Source organism: Merops nubicus, unplaced genomic scaffold (assembly GCF_000691845.1).
Source record: "Merops nubicus isolate BGI_N331 unplaced genomic scaffold, ASM69184v1 scaffold35713, whole genome shotgun sequence".
NCBI lineage: Eukaryota > Metazoa > Chordata > Aves > Coraciiformes > Meropidae > Merops > Merops nubicus.
In genome coordinates this window covers 6223-18695 of record NW_008601734.1, presented here as the reverse complement: position 1 = coordinate 18695, position 12473 = coordinate 6223, and the positions used below count along the sequence as shown (strand labels likewise).

The window sequence follows — 12473 nt, the reverse complement described above, 5'->3', positions numbered from 1 at the left end:
GATTCTATGATTCTATGATTTACTAGAAAGAGAATATATACACAACAGGCAGGGAGCATGGCAGAGTGGACAGTGTATTGACCTCTCAATCATGCAGTTTGCAGTACTATTAGAAAATTTACAAAATGAAATAGTCATCTGAATTAAAAAAAAAAAAAAAAGTACTAAAAAGCTTGGATCCAAGTTACTTTTTTTTTTTTTAATTTCTGTTTCCCACTTTCTACTGATGGGGATTTTTTTCTGAAAATACAGTAGGAGTATGTTTTTGATGACCAGGTACATGGGTTAGCAGTATGATTTCTGATCTGACCTGTGTTTTAAGGGACAGGAACACTTCTGTTTTCCCATTTGGAGCATTAACTATTGTCTGTATTGTAGCTCCATAACAGAGCTTTTCAAACACTCCTATTCTACAAAATGTGTATTGTCTGTTTTGTTAACCATACCTCACAGAAACAGTGTAATTGAGTACATTTCCGTTTTTTTGTTGCTTCATATTTATTTAGGCTGAAGAGCATGACAGATGGGCAATGCATTTTGATTCTTTAAGCAGCCACCTTAATGCTCATGCACAACACCCCTTAAGTGGAACGTACAAAAAGCAGCCTGAAAGTCTTTGCCTGTCACCTGACCCTAAGGAGCTGACTGCTTTTATTCACCCTTTTTCACCTGCAGCTTTAGGCAACCTAATGCCCTTAAAGGTGGGAAATGCAGAAAAATCTGCTAAAAACAGTGCTTTGGAACACAGTCAGAAAGTCAGGTGAGTGAGCTTTGTAAGGATAATCATCTTCCCTGTCGGTACATTTCTGATACCTCCTCAGAAATTTAAAAAAAAAAAAAAATTCCATAAGTCAGATATTTGGATCTTATTCACCTGGCTTTTGCTTTTTTTCAGAAATGCTAGTTGTTTCACTTTTGAAAGACACCAGTGCTTCCATTGTTCATTAATAAAATTTACTACAAATAGCCCTACTTTGTCATTTAATAAAATTAATTTCAGAATTGTGAATTAATACAATGGGATAACTGCGATACAAAAATAGTACTTGAAATCTGATTCTAATAAAGAAAGGCTTTAGGATTATTCTTTGATAATTAAAAATATTTACCTGTTTCTTTGTTCATAGTTTCCTCCGTTCAATGACAGCTCTCCTGGACCCTGCACAGATTGAGGAGCGAGACAGGCGGCGGCAGAAACAGTTAGAACATCAGGTAGACATTTTGGTTAAAGTCTTAACACTATTTTAGTGAAAAGTAATGATGAAAAGTAGTGTTGTGTCACGAGTAAAGCATGAGAGGTAATATCAGAATCAAGTGAGGCACTTTTATGCTTCAGAATTCATGTTTACAGTTCTTTAATGGTATTTCATTTAGTTACACTCTACAGTTTTATTTAATATTTGTAGAGAGACAATTGCATTTCCATAACTGAATTCTTGCCTCAAAAAAAGCACAGTGCAGTCTTCAGAGCTCTAGTCGGTTTGTGTGCAATTTTCTTCTGTCTCCACTGTCAGCAGGAGAGCTGATGTTTACAGATCCCCACTCCATGAATCTTTAAATTACTGTCATTTACATGACTTCTGTGGCACTCTAACTGATTGTATATCTGCATGATATGATATCTCTAGCACAGCATAAAGAATAAACTAACGAGTCTGTTCTGGTCAAACTGTTACTCCACTCGATCAAAACACTCACGGTATGTAAGGTAAAAATGAAACAACATTTCTTTACAAGAAAAATAAAAGCATTTTTAAAAACATACTTTTTCAAACATTTTTATTCAGCCAATGGTTTTCAAATAAATTTATTTTGTGATAAATTATAAGAAACAAAAGTGTTTGAAATAAATTGCCTTTTTTTATTTGTCCAAATCGATTTATTATAGATGTATATGAAAAAATATACTACGGGGCCTGTAAGAGAGATGGGGACAGTCTTTTTAGCAGGGCCTGTTGCAACAGGAGAAGGGGCTATGGCTTTACGCTAAAAGAGAAGAGATTTAGACTACACATAAGAAGGAAATTTTTTACTGTGAGAGTGGTGAGACCGTAGCATCAGTTGCCCAGAGAGGTGGTAGAAGCCCCACCCCTGGAAACACTGGAGGTCAGATTGGCCCGGTCTCTGCGGAGCCTGCTCTAGTTGCAGATGTCCCTGCTCACTGTAGGGGCACTGGACTAGTTGACCTTTAAATGTCCCTTCCAACCCAAACCATTTATTATCCTAAGAAATAGTTTAGAATACCGTGATGTTTTTGTTTGCTTGTTTGTTTGTTTTTCTGATACTAGAAAGCAATAATGGCTCAGGTAGAAGAAAAACGGAAGAAGAAACAGCTGGAGGAAGAGCAGAGAAAATGGGAAGAACAGGAGGAAGAACAGCGCCTAGCACGAGAAAAAGCACAAATGCAGAAACAGTTTGAAGAAGATAGGCTAAAACAAAAACAGAATGAGGTAGGGGCTTGCATTTTCTTTAGTGCACATAGTCTGTCATAGTACTGGGTTTTGAGGAAGATGGTTCTTGTTTTTCACCTTTAAAATGGTGTCGCTTCATCATTTTGAAAATGAAAACTATCTGAAATTTAGGCATTCAAAACCAAAATCTGTTTCCTCAATAAATTTGTAACACTGTACAAGTTTAAGTCAGGTTTCTTTTTTATGGACCAGCACCCTTTCAGGAAGAGAAATTACAAGAATGGCAAAAATTGAATTGTAGTTTTAAATAATGCAGAAACATGCATTTTTAAATGCAAATTTTAAATGAAAGAAGTACCTCAAAGTACATGATCTAATTATTGTTCGTGGTGACGATGCTTTTAAGGTGCTTCACTACCATGACATTTATCTGACTGGATGTGCTTTCACTCTGGATTAAAGGCTTGTTAGAATATATTCTAGGAAAGCAATTTTAAAAGTCATTCATGTTCTAGACCTTTCTCCTCTGTAACTATTGCCCTTTACATACTCCTCTCATATAAAAGTTAAACCAAAAGTACATTTTTTTCCTTTGGTAAGTACAAGTTTTGCAGTTGTGTACGTTCACACCTCTGCTGAAGGTTAAAAGCCTTGTCTGATGTTTTGTTTGTCCTTATGGCACCATAGCAGCTACTGCTGTTTGCTTTGCATTTGGAACAGTAGCACAATTCCATCAGGGTGTAAGAGAGGGTGCTTCTAAAAATATGCCCTCTTCTAAAAACTGCAGAAATATGGATCCCTGATTTCTGTGCATTTTCTAGAAGGAAATGTACAGCACCTCCCTGTAAAAGTTAGAACAAACTGGTAAAAAATTGGGAAGGTAATCTTTCTCTGTCAGAACTCAGCTCCTTCAAAGCATATTACACTATCAGTTGCTCTTTCCACTGTGCAAATACAGTAGGAGGAGGGGATGAGATTTTAACAGCAGTTTGGAAATGGGATTTTGCTTGCCCCAGTCTTGAGCCTACTGAGTCTGGAAACTACAGCCATCATATTTAGGGATGCTCTGCCTTTGTTAGGGAGGCTACTGTTGTCTCCTTTCTGTGGAAGCAGGGGGAAGGGGTCTTTTAAATTATTTTTATTTATGCTTCTTTTATTTCATTAAATCACGTGATAGAGGAAGTCATATCAGGATGACTGAAATCAGATGGCATTTAGGGAAAGGTAATTTTATTAGAGGATAAATATTAAAATAACTTTGATGATCTAGATGCTTGGCTTAACTCTAGGATTGAGCATCTTTCATTAGCACAGCAGTGGTTCCGAATATATAATCATAAAAATTATGTGTAACATATTGCATCTACTCAACGAGTTTCATTTATGTTTTCTAAAGAAAGCTATACCCAAAATAATATATGTAAACCTTGAGGATTGTACAGGGATTAAATAATACTGTTAATTTTATTCTCAAAATAAATGATCATGAATATTTACTTTTTTCTAAAGGAACTCGTGACTCTCAAAACAAATGAGCTCTATCAGACAACGCAGAAAGCTCAAGAGTTAGCACAGAGATTAAAACAAGAACAGCGGATTCGAGACTTGGCTCAGAAGGGACATGACATTTCAAAACTTCAGAAGAATCTTGGTGGTGGCAAGTACAAGACTTTCCGTATTCAGTTTGCCTATTCCTTCTGTGTTCATGTGCAAGTTGGTACTGGTTTTTGTTTTCTTTTGTATTTTCCTGTCTGCTTTTGGGTCAGAAATTGCTCCTTTGCTTCACAAGCCCAATTTCATTTCAGTTTACTTACCTTCCAAATAAATATCAGTGTTCAGTAACATGGAGAATATTGAATCGTAGTAAGGTTCAAATACTATAAAGTAAGAAATATAAAAATATTACCAGGAATACATGGGGAATATTCAGACCTATGTGCTATTAGTTTTCCAGTGAATAAGGGAGGGCATTAGGTTCTGAACCCTAGTCTTTCTTTGAGTTCTAAACTACAGTAGCCTAATAACTGGATAGCATGTTTTATGTGGAACGTATGTTATTAAATTGAATCATTTTACTTCTTTTTAGGTGATACAGAATTTGAAAATTGTAATACTGACATTTCACATCAGAGTCAGAATTTTTCTGATGACATCAAGAGTCACATTGATGAGCAGACTTCTCGGAAAGACACTGCTGTACAGACAGGTGTGTAGAACTTAAATTTAGTCATTGTGTGCCTCAAAAAGTAGAACCATTGGCATGATGAAAAGCTAAACAGCAGCTGTGTTTGCTCTTCACCTTTGGGTACCATGACAGAAATAGAATTCCATATTTTAAAAAAAAATTAGTTTCATTTTACATACATTTTGCTTTACAGTTACTTGATTTCATTCTCCAAAATGATTTTTTCCCCCCCTCCTTATTGAGTTTTCTTCTACTGGTCCTATCTTCAACATCAAAAAGAATAAAAAACATTATAAAACTGTAACAAGTAATTTCTGAATAAAAAATTGGTAGATGGATATGCATATGAAAGTCAAGTCATTTGAGTAGCATAGTCTTGGACTTGAGATACTTTTTATTTTTTTTTGTTTTAGATTACTTCAATACTTCAGCATACACCAAGTCAGCTGAGGACAGAGCTGTGTGTTGCAGATCACCTGATATTTCCATAGAATATGAAGAATTCTCTAACAGCAAAAAGTACCACAAGGAAACGCAGTCTATAGATAAAAACAGAATTTCAGGAAAAGAGACTGGTGGCATTTACAGTGATCTGTATGAACAATATGCAAGAAAAGGAAGACAAATTAAATCTTCTGAAAGACTCAGCAAAAGACCTGACTGGAACATAAACAATCCTGGGAAAAGATACATTCCAGCCTCAGAAAGATACCCTAAACAGCTGCAAATACAAAGGGAAGAAAACAGAGTAAGGCGACAAATAAAGCTGCTTCAACTGGTAGAAAGGAATACCCCTGGGAATCTCTGCCCCAAAAAGGGTAGTTATTCAGACAGGTCTCCTTCTCCTCACGAAGAAATAAACATGAGGAATAGAGGACACAGAGTAAGAAAGGTGAGTATCTGGTCTCTAAGAAGAGTGACGTGTGTTTTTCAGACTCGTTCCACACAGCCTTCCCTGTGCGGGAACTTGGGTGCGCAGCTCACGCACCGAGGGGTCTCCCGTTACTATCCTGCGTGTGAGGAGTGGTGTTGGTTCACTCACTGGGATCAGAAGCACACGTCAAGATTTTGTTACTTTGCTTTTACTGTTAACTGAGTCTTCCAAAGCGGTGTTTCTTTCATTTTTTCATCATTGAATCACTATATAAACTGCTTGATTGAAGGCAGTGTGCAGGACAGAATGCCTTCACTGACTTGCTGGTTGTAGTCCAGTCATTCTGTTGTGGTGATGATCGAGGTATGGGAATACTTAGTCAAGAAAACAATTCTTATTTTTGCAAAGAATATGGATTACTGAGGATGCACTCTGCTGTCATAGACATGCATCCCTCTTAGTGGAGTAATTAATTCTCCATTTGCAGTAAGCATGAATCAGCATAGCTCATAGCTGGGGTAAAAATAAAAAAAAACAATTTGAAGAAAATACTGTCAAACATATTCATGCCTTCTCTCTCTCCCTCTGCCTTTCTTTCTCACGTGCTTACTTTCTGCATATGTGTATGTACCTATGTGTGCATAAACACCTCTCTTTCTCACACCTTCCAACAGAAATAATCTGGTGTAGAAAAGGTGGCCACTTTCAAGTCTGTTTAGTCATTTGTTTACTGTGGCTACATACACATATTTTAAAAGCTGGGGGCATTAAAAAAAAATACTTAACTACATACTAATATACATATATACGTACACTAATACTTAACTATAAAAAAATACTTAACTGTTCACATAAATATCTTCAAAGATGCATTAATTTGTTAAACTGAGTTTGTTGGTTATGGCAAATGGTTTGAGGTTAATGGCAAATGTAAGTTTTGTACTTATATTATTTAAATGTTCTAGAATTTTGTACCTGAGAGATGAGGCAATAAATTTTAAGCAGATTTTTAAGACAAGTAAGCATTGTCTCATACCATAAGAAGCATAGGATAAGCTAATATTTTTTATTTAAACAGAAAACGTCTACTGAAGTATCTAGAAACATGACAGCTCCTTTAATAATCATTATCTTGTGCTGAGTCTTTCAGGTTTATAAATTCAGCTTTCTAAGGTCACTGGCAAATATATATATAGTATTTTTGATTGTGCTTAGAGCTACCAAAGGTATAGAAAATTGGAGCAAATCCTCCTGTAATTTGCTGTAATTCCTGTAATGAATTTAATTCATAGATGGTACAAGTTCTATGATTCAAGTCTCTTCAATGGAAGTCTTTGGTAAATACCTTTCTCCTGCACCCTGGTTCAACAGTCCTTTTGGAATTTCAGAACAAACTTGTCTTGAAAAATGAAAGCTTTTACTGTAAAAAACATGGAGCTTTTAAATTTAATTTTGACTTTCTTGGTTTTATCCTAGGAGGAACAATTACACAAGAATTATCTGAATGTAGAAAGGTATGTCAATACTCTGCATAAATGAAATGTATAAATGCAGTAAAAGTGAAATATATATTCTTTTTTTCCCTAATCTTTAATTTTTAAAAAAGAATTTAGATACATCTAATCGTCTCCTGTTAAAAATACACAAGACCAGACAAACTGCAGGTATTAAAGCAGAGTAAATGAGCAAAAGTCTAGTCCTTTGAGAATTCTTTGTATCTACTACTGGAGAAAATTAATCACATGACTTAATTGTTGTTTGGGGGTTTTCTTAACTGAAATTGTTTCATACAGATGTGCATCGCCACCAGTTCCAGCAGTTAGGAACAGATTACAACAAAAACAGATAAATGCATCTAATTTCCTGCTGCAGAACAACAGTAGTAGAAGAGAGAAAAACACCAAGAGAGGTGCCCAGCAGAGGAGCTCCCCTCCCCCGGTGGCAGAGGCTGGAAGGCCTCCCTCTGCACAGTTTGTGCCCTACATCCGAACAAGTGAAGTGTATTGTCTGCACGCGGCCAGGCCGTCAGCAGAGGGCCCACAGCACGGACAGCCTGACGGTACTGAAGGGGGTTGTGAGCCCGTTTGGGTAGAAGAGATCTTACAGCGATGTAGTTCAAAGTGCTACAATTTATTCAGTTTGGTATTTGGCCTTACTGAATTTTGCAGTGACCCATGTGTGTCACAGCACTGTACAGAAAGCCTGTGCAACTAAATGATCCTCTGTATTAAAAAACTGCCAACAGAAAAAGGTTTTTTTTAAAAAATGGAAAAAAAACCCAACATACTTTCTTGTTCTTTTATGTATCTTTTTTTTTGTCTCTTTACCGTTAATGAATTTGCACTTCTCTGGTATTATTGTATAGAGATTTAGGTTTAGTAATCTAAGTGTTGTTTGACTTAAAAATAGTGATTGTAATCTGATAGCAACCAAAGCCTGATGTTCACAAGCTGTGAAAATCTACTGCTTCAAAACTTAAACAAAATTGATAAAGAATATGTTAACTTGCATGCTATACGTTTACTTTCAGATTCTTACCAAACACCACGACAGATTTTTAGCTCCGATCACATTAGAGCTCCTCTTCTAAATCCTGATGTCGTTAAAAGCAGAGAGAGACAACAAGCAGTTCTCAAAGGCTTGTCAGAATTACGTCAGGTAAGCAAAAACTGACTGGATAAACCTCAAAATGAACATTGCAGACTGTTGCAAAGCTATAAGCATTAGTCTGTAATTCATTTTTCCATCATATACAATTAAGTTTTGGGCCTTGACCTCTACTGTTGGTCCCTGTTGCTGCTCTTGCTTTTCATACATTACTTTCACTTTTGGACTGTCCTTAGAAGAAAGACTACGAATTCCTTAGTCCTTAGATTAGCTATGAAACAGTGGAGTACTACAGAAGATGTGAAACCAAGTGGAATGGCTTCATTCAGTCTCCAGGTTTTGATAGTTTGGGTTGCTCATAGTAAAAATGTTTCCATTTCAAGGGGAAAAAAATCAGTATTTTAAGAAAACACTAGAACCCTTGTTAATAAAATTTCACTTTTGCATTTCCTGGTTAACCCAGTCACAAGAGAGCAACAAGGTCAGTGCAGAAGAGTTAGTAGGGTGGTACTCATGTCCTGGAAAAATACTGTAATTTGGAAAATTGAAGTGTGAACACTTATAAAATCCTTCCAAGATAGCTGTTCTTTAACACACAAAACACAAGATTTGTCAATTGGCCAAATACACAATGAAATTTAGTTTAATACCACACACACAAGCTCATGAGACTAAAGCCTGTGTGTGTTTGTATACATTGTTCTGTTTGTAGGACGTTCCTGGCAACGATTAGATGTACAGGGTTGCCAGAAGGATTTTGAATATGGTGAGACTCTCTTGAAGGATCCATACTGCAGTAGGTTGAAGAAGCACAGAAGATTATCTCTGGTAACTGCAAAGTCACCTATTTGCCTGATTTGAGTCAGAATACCAGGAAAAATACTGTTAGGCATCTTTAGGAATGAATGAATTTGATACTCTGCCTGTTGGCAACAAAGTGTGGCCCTCGGTAGATTCAAACCACCCATCTGGACAATTACACAAACAGGTTCCTTTGGTGCTTCTGAGTGGCCTGACAGGGGACTGCAAGACAAGAACCCCCACGTTTACTTTTAAGTTTTCATTTTGTTCCTGCAGAACACTAAAGGTAAAACACCCATCAGTATCTTCCCTTGGTTTTGAATCGCTCCATGCTAAAAGTACTGTATTGCTAGCAGCACTAATTGCTTTTCTTTGCCTTAAGGGAGAAAAATGACATAAATGATCAAAATAAAGGGAAGAATATCTGACAGACAAGTACGACAAAGCTGCAAGTAGTTAATGCTGTGACTTACCTGCTGTGCCTTAGAAAGAAGTTCTGCCATGCATACATCATAGAATCATAGAATCCTTTAGGTTGGAAGGGACCTCCAAGATCATCAAGTCCAACCATTGAGCCATTAGGGCTCTAAAGTCCTCTGCTAAAACAGATCAGAATCTGTCAGGGTGGGAAGGGACCACAAGGATCACCCAGTTCCAACCCCTCTGCCATGAGCAGGGACACCTCCCACTAGATCAGGCTGCCCAGAGCCTCCTCCAGCCTGGCCTTAAAGACCCCCAGGGATGGGGCCTCAACCACCTCCCTGGGCAACCCGTTCCAGGGTCTCACCACTCTCATGGTGAAGAACTTCTTCCTCACATCCAGCCTGAATCTGCCCACTTCCAGCTTTGCCCCATTCCCCCTAGTCCTGTCACTACCCGATATCCTAAAAAGTCCCTCCCCAGCTTTCTTGTAGGTAAATGCCTTGTGCAGGCAAAGGTCACGGCTCTCCTCAGGGCATGGAGTAAAGCTGTGACCCAGCAGACAGACAGGCTGACGCTTTGGAAAGGCTTCCAAATAGGTTTGACTGGATTGGGCTTCCCTGTTGCCCACTAAGGGTTCTGTTAAAGATCTGCAGCTGTTAAAGATTTTGTATTCAGACTTCATTTGTCCGAGGTATTCTGGTTAAGAGTGTAGCCAGCTGCAAAGCACAGTTTGACCCATGTGCTTGCTGGGGTGAACAAAAGCCATGGATATTTAAAGGGGCTTAAGGGGATAATATCCATGTTGGCGAACTTAAAAGACAAGAGCTTACACAGGTTCTTTTGATGCATAGTATATATTCAGGTCTCAACAGTGGCTAAAAACTAATGTTTATTCTTGCAGTAGACCTCAGTTCTAGCAGAAGGTTCACTTAATGCCTGTAGAATTCTTTTTTTAAATATCCTACCACCTGCAGAATGCATTTAGGACATTAACTGTCAAACCTGGGTATGTCCTGTATACCTGAGTGTTGGCTGCTCCTCCAGGTGACGCCTGTTTTGCAATAGTTATTTAATGGAGAAAGGAAAAGCAATGCAGTATGTTGTATGAAAAGTAATTTAGACAAAGAGCAGAGTTTATTTGAGAAGATAATTTGTCTTCTTAAAATTTATATAAACATGCATATTTAAATTGGATCGATAGTTTCAGAATAGATATATCCATGACATATTTGGCCATTCTTTAGCCTTTAGTCAGAGGAGAATTTGCAGTATGTTTGATGAGTCTTCTTAGCCTTTGAAATCCACCCAACTAGGGCGATAGATGATAAACCCACTGGGGCTGCTGCAGTGACAGTCCATCTGAACTGGCTGACCCAGCTGAACTGGAAGACACCAATGAAAACAGAGAGGAGGTGAGGACCTTCCTCTGCCAAAGGGAGGGCGGTTCTGTCATTGCCTTTGGTAGGAGACAGCAAGTCCCTCCTGTATTTCAGGTGACAGCAGTAATAGGAACCAACTTTTATTTTCCCGACTGAAATCCAGAGAGTCGAAAAGACAAAAATCACAGCTGCAGTCAGTAGATACCAGAACATATTATTTTTACTATGGCAATAAACCCATTTGCCAACAGGTTGTAGCCTACAATGACCGTGCAGTCTCGCCGACCACCAGCAGGCTGTCCAAGAGCAGTGAAAACAGACCTCACTGTTTGTCCCTGTGTAGGCATTTCAGATTCCTTTCCTCCAGGTTGCTTTTATGACCTTTGCAAAACACAGACAGAAGTTGTTCTAGTTTTCAATGTTACTTGTTTCTCACCTCAGCTCTGGGTTGATTTAGGGCAATTTAGTGCATGACTTTGCTTTGTAACAAGCTACTAAATGCAAAAACCACTCTATAATAAAAGTAATTGTTGACGGACTGAGTAAGTCCACTGACTTGAATAGAACTAGCAGATACTGTTGATAAGTTAAAAAGCAATTCATCAGGGCACTGAAAGAAGGCAGCTGATGCTTTGGGAAGGCTGCAAGGTGAAAGGGAACAGGCCTCTTTGCTAACTGAAGTCAGTTCTGTAGCTCCCTCTCTCCACGTCAGTGCCACCAGAAATATCGTGGCTGAAGCACTGGAGTATCTGCTAGCTTGCATTAGTCTATACTGAGCTGTGCCAGCCTACAGCCCTTAACTTTGGTTAATTAAATTCCTTGTGACAGGTCTAAAATTGATGGAGACCAAGGGGATAGATGTGTCGATATATATGATTCTATTAATGCAGAAAAAAAGACTCATTTTAAATGACCTGACATAGCTATAGCATGTGTTACTTATCACCATGACAAGGATTCACTTCCAGGAGGTTTTTTTTATTACTGGTTCTCTTCATTGTCTTAGTACTTAGGAGAGCCATTAGTAAAGCAGGAATCTTTTGCTGTTTGAGAGTGAATACCCAGAGCCTAAAGTATTGACACTACTCTCATTCAAATGCTAATGCTGCCTTTTATCTCAGAGTGTAGTTCATGTTAACTTTGAAGGCTGGTACTCAAGGGTTTGAGTGCAGCTTCCTACAGGACTAGGCCGGAGTGCCACAGGCGCGGGGACCGCGCACAGCGGAGCCAGTGAAACGTGAGGCGGGGCCGGAGGGCGCCCTCTGCAGCCAGCCCGGAGCCTCCGCTCCCATCCCGCTCGGGTCCCCTCGCCAAGCACTGTGTCACCTTGGGCTGCTTTCTTTAAAGGTGTATGTTTAAAAAGCCTTGAGCCTAAACGTGGAACTAACTTGTTTGAAAATACACAACAACGATACTTTATTAGTTCGGGCTGCAGGAGGAAGACAGAGTGTTCACACTCATCTTCATTTATTTCAGGGCCTCCTGCAGAAGCAGAAGGAGTTGGAGGCTGCTCTGATTCCCACTATACCTCAAGAAGACAACTTTATTTTGCCATTTTGAGATGTACACGCGAATGTTCTGAGTTCTTAAAATGTAAATGCACAGCACTTTCCTACTGTAATTATGAACTACATCTTTTTTATGGAATGCTTAAATTATGTGAATTTCGATAGGTTACAGGGTCATGTTTCTTACTGAAGAAACATTAAACTAGTGATGGTGTGTCTGTTTAGAATGTCTTCATGCTACCTGCAGACATGTGTTTCTTTAATATAAACCACCAAAACACGGGA

The 12473-nt window shown here is 38.4% G+C and overlaps 1 protein-coding gene across 1 annotated transcript; it reads left to right on the top strand.

Moving 5' to 3' along the window:
- Positions 1 to 506: 506 nt before the first annotated feature.
- On the top strand, positions 507 to 12240 carry CCDC66 (coiled-coil domain containing 66; the record flags this gene model as incomplete). The annotated part of the gene is made up of 10 exons (XM_008938081.1): positions 507 to 760; positions 1128 to 1212; positions 2289 to 2450; positions 3921 to 4068; positions 4498 to 4617; positions 5010 to 5488; positions 6947 to 6984; positions 7264 to 7529; positions 8001 to 8128; positions 12157 to 12240. Coding segments are annotated over 10 exons (1764 nt in total), but the record flags the coding sequence as incomplete, so codon positions are not given.
- Between the last annotated feature and the right edge of the window lie 233 nt (positions 12241 to 12473).